This window comes from Capricornis sumatraensis, chromosome 2, assembly GCF_032405125.1.
Source record: "Capricornis sumatraensis isolate serow.1 chromosome 2, serow.2, whole genome shotgun sequence".
NCBI lineage: Eukaryota > Metazoa > Chordata > Mammalia > Artiodactyla > Bovidae > Capricornis > Capricornis sumatraensis.
Genome location: NC_091070.1, coordinates 110,929,819 through 110,951,556, shown reverse-complemented (window position 1 = coordinate 110,951,556; position 21,738 = coordinate 110,929,819). Strand labels below are relative to the sequence as shown.

Below are 21,738 nucleotides of genomic sequence, written 5' to 3'. Positions count from 1 at the left end.
AGAACACTTCCTAACTCATTTAATGAATAAAACATTGCCTTGATACTAAAAGCTGACAAAGACCATACGAAGCCAAAAAAAGGCCAATATCCCTGATGAGCATAGACGCAAAAATCCTTAACAAAATATTAACAAACCAAATACAATACATTAAATTATTATAACTCAAAAAGTTCCATAAAGTAAGGGACATTGCTTTATACACTCCTGGAATACCCGCACCCAGACTAGGGCTGACACTCAGTACGCAGCTGCTAAATGAATGCGTAACACTCAGCTTCTAGCTCCTCAGTCTGAGAACCTCAAGTGTCCAGTATTAGTCTCTAAGTCTCCTAATCAAAAAAGAACTAAGGTACTAATCAAAGAGAATGGGCTTTAGGAGAATTCCCTGGCAGTCCAGTAGTTAGGACCCAGTGCTTTCACTGCCAAGGGCCCAGGTTCAATCCCTGGTCAGGAAACTAAGATTCCACAAGCCACATGGTGTGCCCCCCACCCACCCAAAAAAGAGAGAGAGAATGGGCTTCCTTATTAAATGAAGTTTGGAGGAAAAAGAACACCAAAAGAACACTGTGCCAAGAAGATATAGGGGGGAAAAGGAGAAAAGCTTCAACTACATGGCTCTTAGACTTTTACTTTTCCTTGTCATCCTACTTTATATTTATTGGAGACAAAGTTAATGGAGAATCACTCTCAAGTCTTAAAAACTGAACCAAAGGGAAAAAGAGAAGAAATGGCCCTTACCTGCTGCAAAGAGGTTAAGGTTAGGGTGGGCAGCTAAGACCCAGAAACGATCATGGTCCCTGCGGAATGTCTGAACTCCAGTCCTAGGAAAGCAAAAGGTATACAAAGAAAAATATTAATTTCCAAGAAAACTTCAGCCTATCACATACAAGACTGGTAGGCCAACACACTGATTAAAAAGTAAGTCAAGTACAGTGGAGGGGCATATTTTAAATAAAGACAGTCACAAATTCTACCAAAGAACAGAAAGAGGACTTTAAACTGACACTATTATTTTGATATTAAGACTTCTCCACTCATCATAATTTTCTACCATACTGTTTTCATTTAATATTCCTTATTTCTGTAGCTACAGAAGAAACTGCTTAAATACAAAGCAGAAAAAGAACACAAGCAGAAATTTCTATTTGATGGAAAATTTGTAAATGATGGCTAATCTCTGGGTCCCTTTGAAAGGTTGTTGTTGAATCACACAAAGACACCGGGATTTTTGGCCCCCGGAGGAGAAGAATTCAATCTGGGGCCAGAGACGAGGCTTGATCGCTCAGAGCTTTTGTGTAATAAAGTTTTATTAAAGTATAAAGGAGATAGAGAAAGCTTTTGGCATAGGCATCAGAAGGGGGCAGAAAGAGTTACCCCCCCTGTTAGTCTTCAGCTGGATGTTATATAGTCACTAGCAGCCTGTTAATAAAGGAAAGGAATGTCTTAAAACTCAGAATGGTACCAGGCCCCTCACTCATGAGATGCATTTTGGGATAATCTTGGCACCAAAGGGTTCATCCTGGGCCATAAAATGATTAACTTGAATCTTGTAGAGGGACAGGTTACCACACAAATAGTTTCGTTTACATAGATTAGGGCAAGAATATCTGAGTATAACATACTGGTTTGTCAAGTAGGTTCTGAGCTATTAGGCAGGACTGACTTGAAGACAGAGTTTGGGGAACATTAGCATAGCTTAAGACAAACATTTCCATAAAAAATGAGTTGGCTATCTCAAGGTTTGAGAATAGTTAACTTCAGGTGAAACCAGGTGTCATTATGGCAACACAGTATTTTAAGAGAAACCTCCTTTTAAATTTGTATAGAGAAGGAAAAAAATATCACTAGTTTGTTTCCTCCTGCCGCTTAAGAGAAATAAAAATGTCTGACACTTGAGGCTATTTCCTCCGTTTGGAGACCCCTGGCCTTCCTGCCTGTTACCCTATCACCTTCAAGTTTTCATAAAATATAATTTGATTTTTCTATATGCAGAGGATGGTACGAAACAAAAATTCTTAATCTGATTTTTAAAAAGAACAGAGTAAAAGAGAGAAAGGAGCTTTCTCCTGGGTTTGGTCACACACCACTGTAACCCCCTTACCGCTTAGACATGTCCCAGACTCGGATACTCTTGTCCTCAGAATTGCTGAGGATCAACTCTTGACGAGGGTGGAAGACAGCACAAGATACATTGTTGTAATGGCCCCGGCAGGTATCAACTTCCCATGCCTTTGATTCTGAAAGACAAAAAAGAACTAGGTCACCACAATTCCCTACTACTCTAAGTTTGGGATTTTGAATTATGACATCCTTTAACCAAATGCTAGATACTACAAAGTCTTAAGTAGTATCCCACTTCTTTCTAATAGGTCAATTTTCTTCATTTATGTCTCTAAGTACTTCTTTGTTTCATTCTGACCCGCCTCTCGACTACAGCACCTCTTCTCTGTCATTCTTCATCTTATCCTGCCGTCACTAGCTGCCGTTATAGAAGCTTCATATGGCAGGAAGTTTATCTGGTTCAGTCATCATTGTATCTTCAGAGCCTTGAACAATGGTTAGTACAAAGTAGGTACTCAATAAATAGCTGTTGAATAAATGGAATTCTCATTTAAAATTACATTAATACTCCTCCAAATCAGGATACATCAAATAAAAAAAAGGGAATAGAGCAACTGTCATGGTCCCAGGATAAGCATAACAACCTAAGGTTGAAAAATGGGTCACTAAATCCAGAACCCCTGACTTTTTCAGCTTGCTGGTCAGTAGCCAATATTTTAGGTATGATAACACTGTTATTTCACTCACCATTCATACGCCAGATCTTCACTTGACGGTCATCTGCCCCAGATACAATGAGTGGCATAGTAGGGTGAAATGCAGCCCAGTTAACTCCACGATCATGACCCTGTACCAAAAAAAAAGTGGTTTGCAAAACCAAAAAAAGTGATTCTTCATATCCATTACTCAAAGCAATGGGCCAATGGACCATGCTCATGGTCATAAAAGATGTCTCTGATTTTCACTCCATGTGAAAAAGACTCAGGGGACTGCTGCTGTAAGATCTGACCATGAGAGTCACTAACTACATCAATCTATCCAATATTATTCCCAAACTCTCATGGGAATTCCCAAAGCCTTTCTCCTCCAAATTCAGCTTCATTTGCATTTGGGATATACTGCCTTGCTTTGTTACTGGCCAACTGTACTGTATTTCTCCAACCAGCTATTAGCATCTCAAAAATAAAGACCAATTCTGTAACTTAATGAAGAAATTATCAAAGTGCAGTCAAAAAACTCTATCCCCAAGAACTTTTTAGGAAACCCCAGCAATGTTAAAAATGATTTTTATAATAATACTAAAATGCTATTTACCCTTTTCACTCCTATTTTCCCATGCATATACAGTTTTACAGAGGTTACATGACATGTGATGATGTCACTGCTTTGATGGCTAATAGATTATATCCTTATGTATCTCACATTTTTAAAAGTTCTTGGTTTCAATTTCAAATATGGTAAAAACTGACAAATATAATGCACATAAAAACTCTCTGGGGTCCTCAATAAGTTTTGAGTATAAAAAGGTTCTCAGACCAAAAAGTTCAAGAACTGCTGATTTTAAGATATCTTTTATAAGATATCTTATAAACCTACTTATAAGTTTATAATCTGTATCGGAATCACAGATAAAGTAGTGTCAAATTAGCAGTATTTTTGAGGTACCATACTGTGGTGAAAAACACCTGGGTTTTGGAGTCAGACAGATACAAATTCAAAATTCAGTTCTTCAATTTACTAGACACGTGTGTGTGTGAGAGTGTGTGTGTGTGTGTGTGTGTGTGAGTGAATGTGTGCGTGTTAGTCACTCAGTTGTGTCCGACTCTTTGCAACCCCATGGACTGTAGCCTGCCAGGTTCCTCTGTCCATGGAATTCTTCAGATAAGAATACTTGAATGGGTTGCCATTTCCTTCTTCAAGACACATGTAGATTTTGGTAAATAACTTACTTTCTCTAAATCTCAAATTTTTCATCTGCAAAAGGAAGTTAACAGTATCTCTACCAGCAGACAGCTGTAAAGATTAGATACTTTAAAAAATCTAGTTTCTTTCTCTTACGCCTTTCTATTTTCCCACCATGCAAAGAAGTTACTTACACATGGCTGGTTCTCAGTAACTTTGATTAACTATCCTCCCCTTTCCCAAGAGGCTTGACAATGGACTCTGCTTTGGGATGATGATGGAGCCTATGCCAGCTTTCGCCCTCTCTCCCCAGCGGGTTTAAAAGGTAACATGATTCTCCCTCAGGTAGCATTTAAACTTCAATTGTCTACTGGCTCACCTACCATTCTATTTTCAGTGCCTCAAATGGCACCTGGCACTCAGTAAGCCCTGCATAAGTCTTTGTTGAAGGAATGAATACATGAACAGCATACTGTCACTGTTTCCCTGGAGAAGAGCCCATATGCAGCCACTGGCTATAGAGAGAAGTACCTCTAGTACATGCTTCACCACTGCATCCGTAGTTCCAAACAGATCAACCCCAGTTATTCCTCTCACATCCGACTCCACTGCACCAGGGGACAGGTTTTTTTTCCTTAGACCTTTGAAGGGGTGAGGAGTGGGATGAAAGATGTAAACATAATGTTACCAAAAAGAGCACAGTAATTGAAGCACCCAAAGGTACACTGATATACTAAAATTAAGGGAAAAGGGAAAAAGAAATTTAAAGAGACTAAAGAAAGATGCAAGAGCTCTTATGTATCTCAAATATAAAACAGTTTATTTGGTGGATGATACTGTAAAACTATAAACTGCAAAAAGTGTACTATTATTTCCTTCTTGACTCTTGGGCAGTGGACAAAATGATTAAAACTCTCATTATTCCTTTAAACACTTGCTCAAGAGACTGGTTATAGATCTGAACATATGTATTTTGTCATTAAAATTTTCAGAAGCTACAGGGAGAAATCAGCCTGTAATTCGAAAACAACAGAAAAAAGACTCCAGGAGAAGGTGAGTCTTATGTGTATAGGACTGACACTTGTGGCTCAACAACAATCTGTCTTTAAAATCTGAACTATCTGTGCTATAGTCAGAACCCAAATTACGATAACACTACTACCTTACAGGTGAAAAGCATCTTGCAGTTTTCAAAGTTGATCTGATTAACAACCCTCTGTGGTAGGCAAGTAGGTATAATAATACTAGTTTATAGACGAGAAAATGCAACTGGGACTAAAATCCTATCTTCTGGAGTATTTGGAAGGTGGGGAGAAGAAAATGAAACTACTTGACATTTACAAAATTAAAAAGCCAAATATCTGTAATAGAAGGGGGGAAAAGCTATCATTGAAAACAAAACTTAAGTAGTTTTAAGTCTAAATGTTGGCACCTGTAAGAAAGTACAAAAAATTAAGTTCAATGACTGTATTTATCTTCACTGTTTTAAAATTACAAAGTAACTTTTCTATTATAATGGCATATAAACATCAGCATTAGAGAAGCAAGTGCTTAAAAGGGCACAACAGTTTTACTTATCTTGCATCCTGTCCATGATAAGCATTTAGCCAACTGGTACACAGAAATAAAGCCAATGCTTAAAAAAATAAAATAAGCATTCTTCCAAGGCTTCATAAATACATTATCACAGGGATGCCTCTTTTCACTTATTTCACTTTATCCCTTTAATGGGATCTGTCAACTTTTTCTAATGAGTCTGATGCATGAAACAGATTCAGAGGAAGATACAAAGACAGACAGCTGTGAGGAACTTCACCTCCAATAAGCTTCAACAAACACATTAAAAGGAAAGCTGTATGACAGAATGGAAGCCTTTGTTGTGATTGCTTGTAACAATCCAGGAAAAGGGAGAGAGCAAAAACAGATAGATGAATAGTGACAGGCAGTGAAAAGATACTCTGAGAAGAAATATTTGAGCCTTCAACCAGCTACTCACTAGGACTGAACAACAGATGGAAAATTTCTACAGCAGCTACTCAAATCCAGAGGGAGGGGAGGACACTCTCAGAATGGACCAGTGTGATGCACACTTCCCAATGGGAACCAGGGGAAGCAGTAAAAAGAGAGGCATGAGCACAGGATTTGGCAGCAAATTAATACTTTTTTAGTAGTCACTTCAAAGATTAAGCCTGAATTACATGGGCTTGACATGCAAAAGTATAAGCACATTAAAATAATTTCACTGTCAATTTACTTGGAAGCTCAAGCTAAAAAAATAACATTTTAAAAATCTAGGTCGTAAATATATTCCCTTTTAAACAAATATTTTTTGCCCAGGCTAATATAAAAGATCAGGTTACGCTAAGCCCCCTGGCTTAATCCTCATGGGAGAGGTGTCTAGAACACAGGTTTTCCTTAAAGATCTCTGTTTTCTTATTATTTACTTAGTGCAGAGAGTGTCCCTCTTCAAAGAGAGTTACTCGGAAAGATTAGAATTTTAACCAGTCCTCTAGATTTGAGGGTTTTTGTCTTCTGACTCAGAACTAATTTTTTCCTCTTGGAAATACTGTCAATATTAGCTCTAGTTCCTAACAAAGCTGACTGGTAATTTCTCTTCCTGTGTTCAGATTTATTTGAACCAAGGCAAAAGAACCCTGCTAAAAAGAGTATGCTGACTTCTTGAGGAGGAAGAATGTATAAGTCTATCCCAAAGGCTCCTTCCGCTTGGTTAAATACCAAAGCATCTTCTTCCACTCTGGTTAAGGGGTTACCGGAAATCAAGAGAGTTGTGAGTACAGAAAAACACTTAGAAATGGTAGAGAGAGCATTAACATTAGTAACATTAGTACAAAATTTTCAGTACCACACATACTAAGTATAGCAAATGTAATGTTATTATATAGTAATCCATGCACTTTACACATTCAAGAGCAAGCATAAACCCCAACTAGGGTCATACTTTCTCCCTCTCTTCTCTGATTTAGGGCCTTTGATTCTGATGCAAATATGTTTTCCTATGAAAGTGAAGAAAGTGATTTCTTACCCTGGGCATTTCATGATGACCAAAGAGAATCCATTTACCTAAGGACCCCAAATTGCTTTAGCTAGGTCACAAGGAAACTGCTCTGCCAGCTTCAGGTGGCATAAACATTACTCTTAAAGAGTGGAGCAGTGTAAGGCCCTTCTCATCCCATGCTCTAGGAAAGATTTAAGCCCCAGTGGTCTAAGGATCGGTTTATGCATATAACAAATTCACTTCTCTGTGATCTAGAATGGCAGTACTTGTACACCATTCTTAGAACTGAGAAAACAGTCACTAAAAAGTGTCTTAGTAGCAGCTAACTCTCTCACAGATCCCCAGTTGAGAAAGGCTAGTCTAAGTAACTGCCCCTGGTCAGCTGAAACAGCATAAACTGGGATCCAGCCCCATTTGGCTCCTAAATGCTGAGACAGAGAGGGTGCTTTGAAAGTATGCACAGTTAAAAACTACTGAAAGTCAAAGACTGGTTACTGGAGGAGTGAATAATAAGCTCCCTGGTACTAGCAGTGAGGAGAGGGCACAGGATCCACAGTGCCTGTGCCCACCTCTTCCTGCTGGCATGGCTGGTCACATCTGGGTGTACTTCAAAAAACCTAGCTAGTCTGACGAAAAACTGCAATGGCAGAAGCCCTTAGCAGAACAGAGTGCGACTGCCCTGTCTCCAGTACAATCTTGTTTACACCACTTCTTTCTTAATTCTGAACTTCTGAAAACTGCAGAGCATGAGGCAGAGCTTTCACTTTCCAACTATCCTCATCTTCCCCTTGGCTTGTTTCCATACTACAGAATCTTAAATAACTGCTATTACAACATTCCAAATGTTATGCCCAGGAATCCAAATTTTCAACTTGCTGTTTATTAATGGTTTGTTAGAACAGCAAGTATTAATATCATACTGCTCCAGCCCACCATGACACAAGGAGTTGGGAAAAGTTATCAACTTTCTTTGTTACCACAAAGAACCAGGTAAAGACCTACGAGGAGTCCTTTTCACAGAATGAAAATAGTGCTCTGTGGACTAACCATGGACTTTTCAAAGAGTCCAATCTCTAAGAATTTCTCAGGCAACAAACAACTAGAAACAATTTAGCAACTGCTAAATAAATTTCACCCGGCAGAGAACTATAACATTTAGTTTCATTTCCCTACTGAATTTCTCAACAAAGCACTTCCGTTTTTCCAGCATGTCAATCTCATAGGTACAGCCCTTTCTCTGCATTTAAATTCTCAGTTCTCCTCTATACAGTCCTAAAAATTTAAATTCTTATCCCCAAATTAAGATACTGTATATAAACTGTGAAAGGAGGAATTATCCCAACTACTCAAAATCTACAAGTTATTTAATTTTTCATCCTAGAAGTCTGCCTGTTAAAAGGTTTTCTGGACATGAAAATCCTTTCTCCAACCCTCATTCTCTTTACAGTAGACGGTATATAATAGAAGGATTTTCCTATTTCTAAATGAAGCCACAGGTTCTAAAAGCCCTGTTTCCCTGTACTAATCTATACCCAAAATTCATTTCTGCCAAAGATTTTTCTTATTTTAGTGAAAAGCTTGATTCTTAAATACTCCCAACAGTACAAAGACGGATCTAACTAAAATGTGGCATTTTCTTAAAATTAAATTTTCCAGAGCAACCACTTTCCTTAGAATACTTCTAACATGAACCGTCAAAGCACATTTAATATCCTCAGAAACAAAGACACTATTACATGAAAACAGAATACTCTAAATTTTTCTGTTCCAACTCAACTACCCTGACTATTTTAAGCAATTGCAGTTTTGCGCCAGACACAACTAGGCTGTCCCCTGAACTTGGGCAGCTCACCAGAAATATCCCAAACGCGCACAGTCTGGTCCAGGCTGGCTGACACGACCAGGTCTTCTGAAGGGTGGAACTGGGCGCACATGACGTAATGATTGTGCCCTGTTAACACACTGCAAGAGGGAAAGAAAGACAATACCAAATCAGAGGCAGGAACCAACAGGCTCCTACCTGTCAAATGCCATATTCCACACTTAACAGGTGCACCTCCAAGTACACTCTTTCGGAGGCCAAGGCAAGTCATCCTAACAATTCTGAATTAATAATAATAAGCAGAGTTGGCTGTTTCAAGCTTGGCTCTCCTCTTGCTTGTAATGTTTCAGTGTTTATTACTAGTTTCAAAAGAACTGAGACTGCACAGCATTCCTCTCATTAAAGATGCATTAAAATATCAAAATAAATGAAATCTTATTCATACTAAAACTGTTAGATTTTAAGGGGGTTATCCCTTTTAAAGGACGTCACTTTAAATGGTCCTTACATACTTATAAAAATCTCTATAACCAAACACGAGGCAGGACAGAGGTTTAGACCCTGACTCAGGTTTCTTAGAAACAGAACTGAAAACCAGCTAAAAAGTTTGTCCCAAAAGCCTAGCTATATGACTTCTTTCCCCTGGAAAGAAATGATCAGAAAATCCAGGTTCACATACTACTAATGAGCTTGCTTCTGTATTTATCTTTTTATATACAAGAGTGTCTTACAAATACAATCAGTAATTAATCAGCAGACATGGCCCATTAGGGACAGGAGATGATTGTTCTAAAAAGAAGTTGACTATGGAAAAACTAGAAATGAAGGTTTTCTTGAGCTCTCTATCCTCGGCTTTACCAGACACAGGTTCTAGACTGCCAATTCCACACTCGGATGGTCTGATCATCTGAGGCACTCAGAATCCAAGGATATTCCTGAAAAATAGTCCAGACACAGGAGTTGAACATTAACAGACGTGTCCTTCCAGGTTCCAGTTCTCTCTGTGGAGGAAATATCTCATTATCTGACATCTCAGCTAGTCTTTAAACGATGCTGAGCTGCCAAGCTAGTGGTCTATTTCTCCTCACCATGCTACCAGCTCTTCCCAACTTCAGTACTTTCAACTATAAGGCTTAAGAGTGGAAGCAAGACCATAATAGATTCTCAGGGACAAATAGTATAATATTTACATTTACTTTTGCATATATGCTTATGTATATGTGATTTATATTTATAAACAGTTAATCTTATAAATCAAGATCCTGTGAAACGATCTCTATTTAACTCTAAGACTGGAATATTGTTTTAAAGTCTGACTTGTCCCTGCCAGACCATCCAGTCTCAAAAAAATTCCAGAGTCTCAGAAAAGAAAGCACAAAGTAACATGTAAAAGCAATTCATCCCTTTTACAGTCTTTAAACTTTTAAAGAGAAGGAAGTATTTCTTAGTCACAGTTGTCTCTCCAGTGTTTAACAAAGAACTTAACGAGCACAAGGTACACACACACTTACTAAACTGAAAAAAAATAAAAGAAAATAAGCTGTTCATAAGTTGCCAGCTGAATGGTAACTTGTTCTGGGCAAGAGTCTTTAGCGAGCCCTTCGTGGCAATGACAAACAGTTCCTTCTGAATAGGTTGCCTATTGAATGGTTATCATTCTCAACTATTACAGCTATAATTTTCACATTCATCTTCTACTATTCTACCCTAATTCTTTTTAATTTTAAAAAAGGAGATACAGTGTAATTAGCCTGAAGTTTACTGTTTATTTTGCTATACGCTTTCTTACTTAATTCAAGAACTTAAGTTTACTAAGAGCCAGGAATAGTACAAGTTAATTCTAATAGCATATATTAATAATTATAGAGAAATCCAGTCAGGATGGGATGAGATCAAGAGGCTGGGTGTCTTAATCTTTAACTCAGTATCTGTCTACTATGAAACCTAACAAATCAAAAAAGGTAGTAAGCTTGGCTAAGGGAACAGCCTCTACCAGACCCTAAAATCCTAGGATAAAAAAGAACACAATTGTCAATGCTTCAAAACATTCAGTCAGTTCAGTTCAGTTCAGTCACTCAGTCGTGTCTGACTCTTTGCGACCCCATGAATCGCAGCACGCCAGGCCTCCTTGTCAATCACTAACTCCCAAAGTTTACTCAGATTCACGTCCATTGAGTCAGTGATGCCATCCAGCCATCTCATCCTCTGTCGTCCCCTTTTCCTCCTGCCCCCAATCCCTCCCGGCATCAGAGTTTTTTCCAATGAGTCAACTCTTCGCATGAGGTGGCCAAAGTAATGGAGTTTCAGCTTTAGCATCATTCCTTCCAAAGAACATCCAGGGCTGATCTCCTTCAGAATGGACTGGTTGGATCTCCTTGCAGTCCAAGGGACTCTCAAGAGTCTTCTCCAACACCAAAGTTCAAAAGCATCAATTCTTCGGCGCTCAGCTTTCTTCACAGTCCAACTCTCACACCCATACATGACTACTGGAAAAACCATAGCCTTGACCAGATGGACCTTTGTTGACAAAGCAATGTCGCTGCTTTTGAATACACTATCTAGGTTGATCATAACTTTCCTTCCAAGGAATAAGTGTCTTTTAATTTCATGGCTGCAGTCACCATCTGCAGTGATTTTGGAGCTCCAAAAAATAAAGTCTGACACTGTTTCCACTGTTTCCCCATCTATTTCCCATGAAGTGATGGCACCAGATGTCATGATCTTCGTTTTCTGAATGTTGAGCTTTAAGCCAACTTTTTCACCCTCCTCTTTCATCAAGAGGCTTTTGAGTTCCTCTTCACTTTCTGCCAGAAGGGTGGTATCATCTGCAAATCTGAGGTTACTGATATTTCTCCCAGCTTGTGTTTTTTCTAGCCCAGCATTTCTCATGATGTACTCTGCATAGAAGTTAAATAAGCAGGGTGACAATATACAGCCATGACGTACTCCTTTTCCTATTTGGAACCAGTCTGTTGTTCCATGTCCAGTTCTAACTGCTGCTTCCTGACCTGCATACAGGTTTCTCAAGAGGCAGGTCAGGTGGACTGGTATTCCCATCTCTTTCAGAATTTTCCACAGTTTATAGTGATCCACACAGTCAAAGGCTTTGGCATAGTCAAGAAAGCAGAAATAGATGTTTTCCTGGTATTCTCTTGCTTTTTCGATGATCCAGCAGATGTTGGCAATTTGATCTCTGGTTCCTCTACCTTTTCTAAAACCAACTTGAACATCTGGAAGTTCATGGTTCACCTATTGCTGAAGCCTGGCTTGGAGAATTTTGAGCATTACTTTACTAGCGTGTGAGATGAGTGCAACTGTGTGGCAGTTTGAGCATTCTTTGGCACTGCCTTTCTTTGGGATTGGAATGAAAACTGACCTTTTCCAGTCCTGTGGCCAATGCTGAGTTTTCTAAGTTTGTTGGCATATTGAGTGCAGCACTTTCACAGCATCATCTTTAATAGCTCAACTGGAATGCCAGTCAAAACATTAGTTAGCATCAAAATGGCATCTTATCTTGACATTCCTCCAAGAAACACCTACTTAGTAACACCATACATGTGATTAGCCTGTAAACTTCTGTTTGCCAGTTCAGCAAATTTAAAATAAAATCTCTACTTTTCCCAACAGAGAATCAATGCCTTCCTCATAAAGGCCACTGAATCCAATTAAATTCAAATATAACCCCGAGTGTTTCCTCTTACACAAGGAAACAAGGCCGAGAGGCCAACACTCCACAGATCCTAGAAGAATCAATAACGTGATTCTGTTATCAAAAGCATTCTTCAGGAGCATGGAGAAGATTCCTACAGGGAAACTGAAGAGTGCTCCAAACCAGAGCCACAACAGTTACTTACATGATGAAAAAACGTAGTGCGGATGTAGTCTAAGTGCCCAAGCAATGTGAAGAGACAGCGCCGAAGCTTGTAATTCCAGACCTGCAAAGAGAAAAATTCAACTAAAGGAATAAGGACATTAAGTTGTGAGCCTCTATAAGGCCCAGGTTTCTCAATAAACAAGCTGGGATTTATTTTTTGGCATCTTTAAATAGGTAGAAATCTTGACAGGGAATCTTGTTTAAGGTTGGAGGGGAAAAGACTACGAATGAAAATGTAAGTCGGCTACACACGTGTGGGGAGAGGAAAAAGCAAGGCTAGGGAAACCTAAAAGATAAAATGATGGAAAGGTTTTTCTTTTTTTCTGGGAAGAAATCATGTCTATTTAATAAGACAAAATGTTTATCTAAGGCTCAGCTTGAAACTCTTCTCCTGAATAATTGTGTTCTTAGCTTGAAAACAGACCCCTTACTTGGTGCTTACCTATCACCTTAATTGTGGGTAAAAAAAGGAGGACAGATATGACTTCAAAGGAAACAGTAATATAACATATAGCATCATCTTTTGTTAGGCTTGGTGGCAAATGATGCCCATACATTCATGGTCTGTATTCATCTATCATGCAAATATACTTTAACTCAACACTATGGAAAATACAACACTGCTCAGATAGGCTGAGCTAAGCAGAAAAATATCATATTTAGATAAGAAGTTAACACAGCTACCAAGCATCAGGTATCAATGGACACAATTGAGAAAGATGCTGAAACCAAGACCATAAAGGTAAGATAGCTCACACTTCCCATCCAGAAAAACTCCCAAAAGTATAAAAAGAAGTCAGATGCTTTTTTTCCTTCTATAAAATTTAATGCTTGTTTATAATCTATCCAGGCCAGGCTATTACTGTTTTTTCCTATTTTTACTTAAAAATTGTTCTCTTTCATAAATCACAAGTAAGCCATTTCCTGTAACAAATCTGAATAACCCCAAATCCAGCATTTCCAAACAAGAATGTAAGCTCCCTAAAGGCAGGGTCCTTGTCCATCATGCTCAACACTACTCCTCCAGCATCTAATGTAGCAGTTAACACTTAGTAGGTGCACAAAAGGGATGTGCGGCAGAAATGAGAAAAGATAAATAACAAGAAAAGTGAAAATATTAGAATACCCTCACCTTCATGAGTCATCTATAAATAAATACACATGTATACAGTGGAGTTTGACTTTCACCCAAAAATTAGATCATACCATAAATACTATCATGTAACTAGCTTTTTCTCCCTTATATAGAGTTCAGTTTTTTGAACTTTCATTATTTCTTGCTTCAAATCATCTTGATTCCTTTATAGCCCTCTATCAAGTTCCAGAACTATGAATTCTGAAAGACCTGTAGGGTTTTTAGACCCGGGCCATTTGTGATTCCTGTCTTACTGTTTGTAAATCAGGATTATACTAATGCTACCTTTACCTGGTGTAGCAAAAAATATGATAGTCCACAAACATGACTTTTCAAGATGATCCTACTTTCATCAGAGAAATATAAATCCCAGCATGACAGCACTACATAGCCATCAATTAGATAATTCCTTTATTTAATAACATCTTTCAGATATAATTCAAATCCCATATAATTCACCCATTCTAGAATTCAGTAGTTCTTAATACATAGTTATTTAACCATTGGCACAATCAATTTTAGAACATTTCATTACCACCAAATGAAAACTATACCCATTAGGAGTCATTCCTCATTTTCTCGCAATCCCCTCAACCTCCAGACAACCATTAATCAACTGTCTCTACTGATTTGCTCTACTGATCTGAACACTGCAAGTAAATGAAAGATAATTCATTTTCAAAAGTATTAGTGACTTTGAGAAAAAAATGTTTTCTTAAATGTCACTCAGTGTTTGTCTTAAACAGATCATGAAGAACCCAAGTTAACCATTCTTAATACTCTATGGTCATCACTTTACTAGAAATATGACCAGGGAGGGACAGCCTGAGGAGCTTCTGCGGCCCATCAGGTGGTCCAAGCTTCTACTGCCTGCCCCCAGGATCAGTGCCTAAAATCTAGGAAGGGAGCTGTCCTCCCTATCATTCTAACGCACATTTTCTCTACAGGCAGCTGTCACTCCTCATGCCTGTCATGTAAGTCCTACTGTATAATTTATAGCTTCCTAAGGCAGCTTTTGAAAAAGATTATTTTTTCCATGAAGTAAGTTTCTCTGGTGTGGTTGGATGCATCATCTCCTCTGCATTTTTAATGTTACTGCCAAAGCTCATGCTCTGCCCCTTTCCCACGTGGACTTTTGCAACAGTCTCCTAACTAGTATCTGCCTCCAGTCTTGCCCAAGTCATCCAATCTTCTCTCTATATTGCCATTTAAGTAACCTATTTTTTTTAAAAGAAGTGTGAACCTGGGGGCTTCCCTGGTGACTCAGTGGTGAGAAACGGCCTGCCAATACAGGAGACACAGATCTGATTTCTGGTCCGGGAAGATCCCACATGCCATGGAGGAACTACGCCTGTGCACACGCTCAGCTCCTGAGCCCGTGCACTCTAGAGCCTGTGCCCCACAGCAAGAGAAGAAACCACAATGTGGAGCCTGCACGTTGCAAGTAGAGAGTAGCCCCGACTCACGCAATCAGAGAAAAGCTTGCACAGCAACGAAGACCCAGCACAGCTAAATAAATAAATACGTAAACATGAATCTAGTATCACTCCTCTATTTAAACTCCTTTAACGGTTCCTTGTTGTTTGTTTGATAACATCCAAACTTCTGAGTGCTACAGAGAGATACTCCATAATCCGGCCCTGCTCATCTTCTGCTCCTCTCACCTTTCTTCCAGAGTTTATCCAAAACTAATTATAGTTTCTCAAATGTATCCAGCTATGTCATGCTTTTTGTTCTTGTACCTAGATTGTCCTTACCCATTTCACTTTGTTTATCTATGGTATATTCACTAATCTGTACACTCTATTATTAGGGTGAATATTTAACTCCTCCATTAGAATAAAAGCTCCTTGAGAACAGAGACCATTTCTTATTTACTTTTGAATTCTAAAAATAAAAACCAGCATCTGCAACATAGTAAACATTCAATAAATGTTCACTGGGTAAGTGCTCTGGATAAAAAGCGTGAGCTCTATATGAATGAGACATCTGGCTTTTCAGTCCCTTCTGTGATTCCCAAACTTCACATCGCCTGTCCTTTACTCCCAGTCATGACAGACCCACTCTACCTTAATCTTATAATCATCTCCTCCAGAGACAAACAGTGGCTGCTGCTTATGGAAGTCAATGCCTCGTACTGGACCTAGGGAAGAAAGCAGGCAATACATGTTAAAAAGACAGTTATGCTCCAAGTCTCCAAGGTGATTCTTATTCAGAATTTTCCAGTTCTATCCCTCCCATGTTCTTTAATCCTAAAGAAAGGTTAAACTTCTCCAGAAGACAATACTTATATTTCTTTTAGCCTCGTCCTAGAAACTGTTATCTTACCATCATGTTCATCAAACTTGTCAATGAGGGTACACATCCGATAGTCCCATAACTGGATGACCCCATTGTGTAAACTGGTCAGGATCCAGGGTCTTTTGGGGTGAAAGCTGAGTCCTGGATTTAGAGAAAAAAAAAGACAATGATCCAATGAGCAAAGCAAGCCCCACAATGTCACCTCCTGCCAACTGTGATAAGAAAATGGGACAGCTAGGTAAAAACTGGGTTTATATATTCATTCACTGGATGCCACACATTGTGACTTCTTTGGTATCATGTGTTGGATTTTTTGTTATATTTCCTTAAATACTGCTGGGCTCTGGTTTAGAATGCAGTTACTTGGAATTAGTTAATCCTTTTGAGGCTTGCTTTTTAAGTTTTGGATGGGTCCACAGCAGCCTTTAGCCTAGACCTAATGTGGCATTACTGTTAAAGCAATACCCATTTGAGGTCTCTATATGATGCCCTATAGTATTAGGAGGTCTATACTGGCCAGTGGGAACACAAATTACTCCCAGCTCTATGTGAGCTCCACGGATAGTTCTGTCTTCTCCTCTCCAGTGGTTCTTTCCCAGGCCCTGGTTTATTTCCTCACATGCGTTAGTACTCGGACAAAGGCCTGACAGGATCTCCTGCAGAACTTCAAGTTCCTCTGTACAGTTCTTCCTTCTCTAGTATTTTGTCCAGCAAATTCTAGCTATCTCAGCTTCCCCGAACTCTAAACTCTTGTCTTCTCAGTGAGACCACAGGGCTCTTCTCCCCATCCCTGTACTTCAGCCTGGAAACTCTCTCCAGGTAACAAGCTAACACAATCTTAGGACTCATCTTGATTTTTTTAAAAATAATTTTACTTATTTATATATGGCTGTGCTGGGTCTTTTTCTGCTGTGCAGGTTCTTCTCGAGTTGTGGTGAGCAAGGGCTACTCTTCATTGCAGTGTGTGGTCTTCTCATTGCAGTGACTTCTCTTGTGGAGCACAGGCTCTTGGGCACGCGAGCTTCAGTACCAAGGCACATGGGCTCAGTAGTTGAGGCTCCCAAGTCCTAGAGCACAGGCTCAACAGCTGTTAAGCCTCACAGGCTTAGCTGTTTTGTGGCATGTGGGATCTTCCCAGACTAGGGATTGAACCCGTGTCTTCTGCATTGGCAGGCATTCTTTACTACTGAGCCACGAGGGAAGCCGGACTCATCTTGTTTATTTCCCTTTTCTCAAGAGTCATTCCCATGGAGTAAGAAATGGCAACCCATTCCAGTATTCTTACCTGGAAAATTCCACAGAGAAAGGAGTCTGGTGAGCTACAGTCCATTTGGGTCGCAAAAGAGTTGGGACATGACTGAGTGACTGAACAAGAAAGAATCACTCTCCTGCACTGCCTGTTTTCCAAAGCCTGAAAACCTTTGTTTCACATGTTTTGTTCAGTTGTGCAGATATTTAAGGTGGGAAGATAAACTTGGTCTCTGTTACTCCATTATCACTGGAAATGGGAGTCCACAGAAGTTTGGAGACTATACTTTCAGGTTTTTAATGCAATCCATATTGTTTTATGAAAATGGAGATAACATTATAATATTCTACAAACTTATTTTCACTTAACTACATATAATGCATCTCATATAATGTATCTCATGGGGCTTTCCTGGTGGCTCAGATGGTAAAGTGTCTGCCTGCAATGTGGGAGACCTGGGTTCGATTCCTGGGTCGGGAAGATCCCCTGGAGAAGGAAATGGCAATCCACTCCAGCACTCTTGCCTGGAAAATCCTATGGATGGAGGAGCCTGATAGGCTACAGTCTATGGGGTCGCAAAGAGTTGGACACGACTGAGCGACGTCACTTCACTTCAACTTCAATGTATCTCATAACATTTTAAGTACATCTAGACTTAGCCCCCTTTTTTTAATGACTGCAATGTACAAATACACCACTTTTTAAACTATTCTACTAATGGGCATATAAGTTTTTTCCCCTTTTATCTACCAGAAAAGATGATCCAATGAAAATGTTTCCACACATAATCCAGTCTGTTTGTATTATTACTGATTTACACTAAAGACTAGAAATGAGATTTGTTCAGGAACAGGGGTATGTGCATTTAACATTTTGGTAGATACTATTTAACTGCAAAAAGACTGTATCAATATACAGTCTCACCAAGTTTCTGAAGGTACTGAGAATGGGATGTTATCAGTTATTTGTTGTTTTGTTTTAGTACTTTAACACCACTTCTTTCATTACTAGTGAGGGAAAGAGTATTTTCATTTATTTATTTAACACTTTTATTTCTTCTTCTAAGCTGTCCGTTTTCCATTAGGTTGCTCATTCCCCACTCTCATTCCCATTATATACAGGAACATTCATTAATAGATATTAACTCTCAAATATCTAGATATCCCCTCCCTGGCCAATTTTCTCCCCTATGCCTGATAAGGAAATTAGGAGCAGAAGAGAAAGCTGAAGGATTATAAAGACACATTTCAACCGTCCAGGAATTCTTAATGGCACTCTTCTTTATGATCAAGATTCCCAAGAGACATAGAAACGTCTCAAAATTTATTCTTACATTAATAATGGCTCCAGTTTTTGAGCTACTGAGTCTAAGCCAGTCATCTTTTATATACTTTCCCATTTTAATTCTCTTTAAAAAAGAATGTTAATTATTCATGTATTACAAATAAGGAAATAAGATTTAGAAATGTTAAGTTGCCCAAAGTCCTGCAGTTCATTACTGCTGCTGCTGCTGCTAAGTCGCTTCAGTCATGTCCAACTCTGTGCAATCCCATAGGCAGCAGCCCACCAGGCTCCCCCGTCCCTGGGATTCTCCAGGCAAGAACACTGGAGTGGGCTGCCATTTCCTTCTCCAATGCATGAACGTGAAAAGTGAAAGTAAAGTTGCTCAGTTGTGTCCGACTACTAGTGACCCTATGGAGTGCAGCCTATCAGGCTCCTCCGTCCATGTGATTTTTCAGGCAAGAGTACTGCAGTGGGTTGCCAGTGCCTTCTCCGAGTTCATTACTGAATGTTTCCGAATTCCAAAGTAAGCCCATATGACTGCATATAGCGAGTTTCTAACCACTTTGCTATACTGCATCTTTTTTTAAAAAAAATTTATATTAGTAAATAGTCAAGGTACAAATCTTTCCCCCAAATCTGACTCTGCCATTCTAACATTCTAAGAGACTCCTACTGCAACAGCAGTTTGCAATCCACCTACATTCAGTGACACACAAGTTTTAGAGCTGTCATACTCAGGAAATAAAAATAAAAGATGTCCAATTAAATTTGAATTTCAGATAAACCACCAAAAATACTAAAATGTTACTTTTTATCTGAAATTCAAATCCAATTCAGTTCAGTTGCTCAAGAGTCTTCTCCAACACCACAGTTCAAAAGCATCAGTTCTTCGGTGCTCAGCTTTCTTCACAGTCCAACTCTCACATCCATACATGACTACTGGAAAAACCATAGCCTTGACTAGATGGACCTTTGTTGACAAAGTAATGTCTCTGCTTTTGAATATGCTATCTAGGTTGGTCATAACTTTCCTTCCAAGGAGTAAGCGTCTTTTAATTTCATGGCTGCAGTCACCATCTGCAGTGATTTTGGAGCCCCCAAAAATAAAGTCTGACAGTTTCCACTGTTTCCCCATCTATTTCCCATGAAGTGATGGCACCAGATGCCATGATCTTCGTTTTCTGAATGTTGAGCTTTAAGCCAACTTTTTCACTCTCCTCTTTCACTTTCATCAAGAGGCTTTTGAGTTCCTCTTCACTTTCTGCCATAAGGGTGGTGTCATCGGCATATCTGAGGTTATTGATATTCTCCTGGCAATCTTGATTCCAGTTTGTGTTTCTTCCAGCCCTGCATTTCTCATGATGTATTCTGCATAGAAGTTAAATAAGCAGGGTGACACTATACAGCCATGATGTACTCCTTTTCCTATTTGGAACCAGTCTGTTGTTCCATGTCCAGTTCTAACTGCTGCTTCCTGACCTGCATACAGGTTTCTCAAGAGGCAGGTCAGGCAGACTGGTATTCCCATCTCTCAGAATTTTCCACAATTTCTTGTGATCCACACAGTCAAAGGCTTTGGCATAGTCAATAAAGTAGAAATAGATGCTTTTCTGGAACTCTCTTCCTTTCTCCATGATCCAGCGGATGTTGGCCATTTGATCTCTGGTTCCTCTGCCTTTTCTAAAACCAGCTTGAACGTCTGGAAGTTCACGGTTCACGTATTGCTGAAGCCTGGCTTGGAGAATTTTGAGCATTACTTTACTAGCGTGTGAGATGAGTGGATTTGTGCAATAGTTTGAGCATTCTTTGGCATTGCCTTTCTTTGGGATTGGAATGAAAACTGACCTTTTCCAGTCCTGTGGCCACTGCTGAGTTTTCTGTTTGCTGGCATATTGAGTGTAGCACTTTCACAGCATCATCTTTCAGGAGCTGAAATAGCTCAGCTGGAATTCCATCACCTCCACTAGCTTTGTTCATAGTGATTCTTTCTAAGGCCCACTTGACTTCACATTCCAGGATGTCTGGCTCTAGGTGAGTGATCACACCATCGTGATTATCTGGGTCATGAAGATCTTTTTTGTACAGTTCTGTGTATTCTTGCCACCTCTTCTTAATATCTTCTGCTTCTGTTAGGTCTATACCATTTCTGTCCTTTATCGAGCCTATCTTTCCATGAAATGTTCTCTTGGTATCTCTAATTTTCTTGAAGAGATCTCTAGTCTTTCCCATTCTGTTCTTTTCCTCTATTTCTTTGCATTGATCGCTGAGGAAGGCTTTCTTATCTCTCCTTGCTATTCTTTGGAACTCTGCATTCAGATACTTATAGCTTTCCTTTTCTCCTTTGCTTTTTGCTTCTCTTCTTTTCACAGCTATTTGTAAGGCCTCCCCAGATAGTCATTTTGCTTTTTTGCATTTCTTTTCCATGGGGATGATCTTAATCCCTGTCTCCTGTACAATGTCACGAACCTCCGTCCACAGTTCATCAGGCACTCTATCAGATCTAAGCTCTTAAATCTATTTCTCACTTCCACTGTATAATCATAAGGGATTTGATTTAGGTCATACCTGAATGATCTAGTTGTTTTCCCTACTTTCTTCAATTTAAGTCTGAATTTGGCAATAAAGAGTTCATGACTGTATAGAGCTTTGGGATCAGAATAAAAGTAGCAGTACAGGACCCAGGAGAGGGGAGGAGAAAGAAACAGGTGGCGAGCCAAACGAACCTCCTGCGGTGCGTTAACCACTACAGTTAAACCAAATCCCAAGGGCAAACCAAAGACGACAGGACTGCAGGTGAATCGCCGCCAGGCCTAAAAGCCTCCCTCTGTCTCAGGTTCCTGTAGGTTCGTACGGTGGGCCCAATTCAGCCCGTTAAATCTTCCCTCTCTCTTCCCCAGTGACAGGGCTGCCCCTGACATCCAGCCTCCGCGCCCCCTCTTTTAATCTCCATTACCTTTGACCCGCGCACTCTTGGTCTCAAATTTGGTTAGCATCCTTCAGGCTCCGAGTTGTTAATCCGAGTCCTGACACTCCCTGCCGCCCTTTGGTTGCCTCCACGTCAGCGTCCCTCCGCCCCGATTCCGGAAGTTCC

The 21,738-nt window shown here is 39.6% G+C and overlaps 1 protein-coding gene across 2 annotated transcripts in view; it reads right to left on the bottom strand.

The window, feature by feature from the left end:
• Positions 1-21,712, bottom strand: part of COPA (COPI coat complex subunit alpha) — a 45,485-nt gene extending 23,773 nt beyond the window's left edge. Inside the window, exons 1-10 of one of the 2 annotated variants that reach the window (XM_068965413.1) lie at positions 21,601-21,712; positions 16,142-16,255; positions 15,883-15,956; positions 12,659-12,739; positions 9,663-9,739; positions 8,835-8,944; positions 4,498-4,607; positions 2,812-2,911; positions 2,105-2,240; positions 742-824 (exon numbers count right to left, since the gene is read on the bottom strand). In XM_068965413.1, coding sequence (XP_068821514.1) covers positions 742-824; positions 2,105-2,240; positions 2,812-2,911; positions 4,498-4,607; positions 8,835-8,944; positions 9,663-9,739; positions 12,659-12,739; positions 15,883-15,956; positions 16,142-16,255; positions 21,601-21,640 — 925 coding nt within the window. In that variant the 5' untranslated portion in view covers positions 21,641-21,712. Of the gene's footprint in view, positions 1-741; positions 825-2,104; positions 2,241-2,811; positions 2,912-4,497; positions 4,608-8,834; positions 8,945-9,662; positions 9,740-12,658; positions 12,740-15,882; positions 15,957-16,141; positions 16,256-21,600 lie in introns of those variants that run through there. The other variant, XM_068965414.1, reaches the window with a different exon arrangement.
• Between the last annotated feature and the right edge of the window lie 26 nt (positions 21,713-21,738).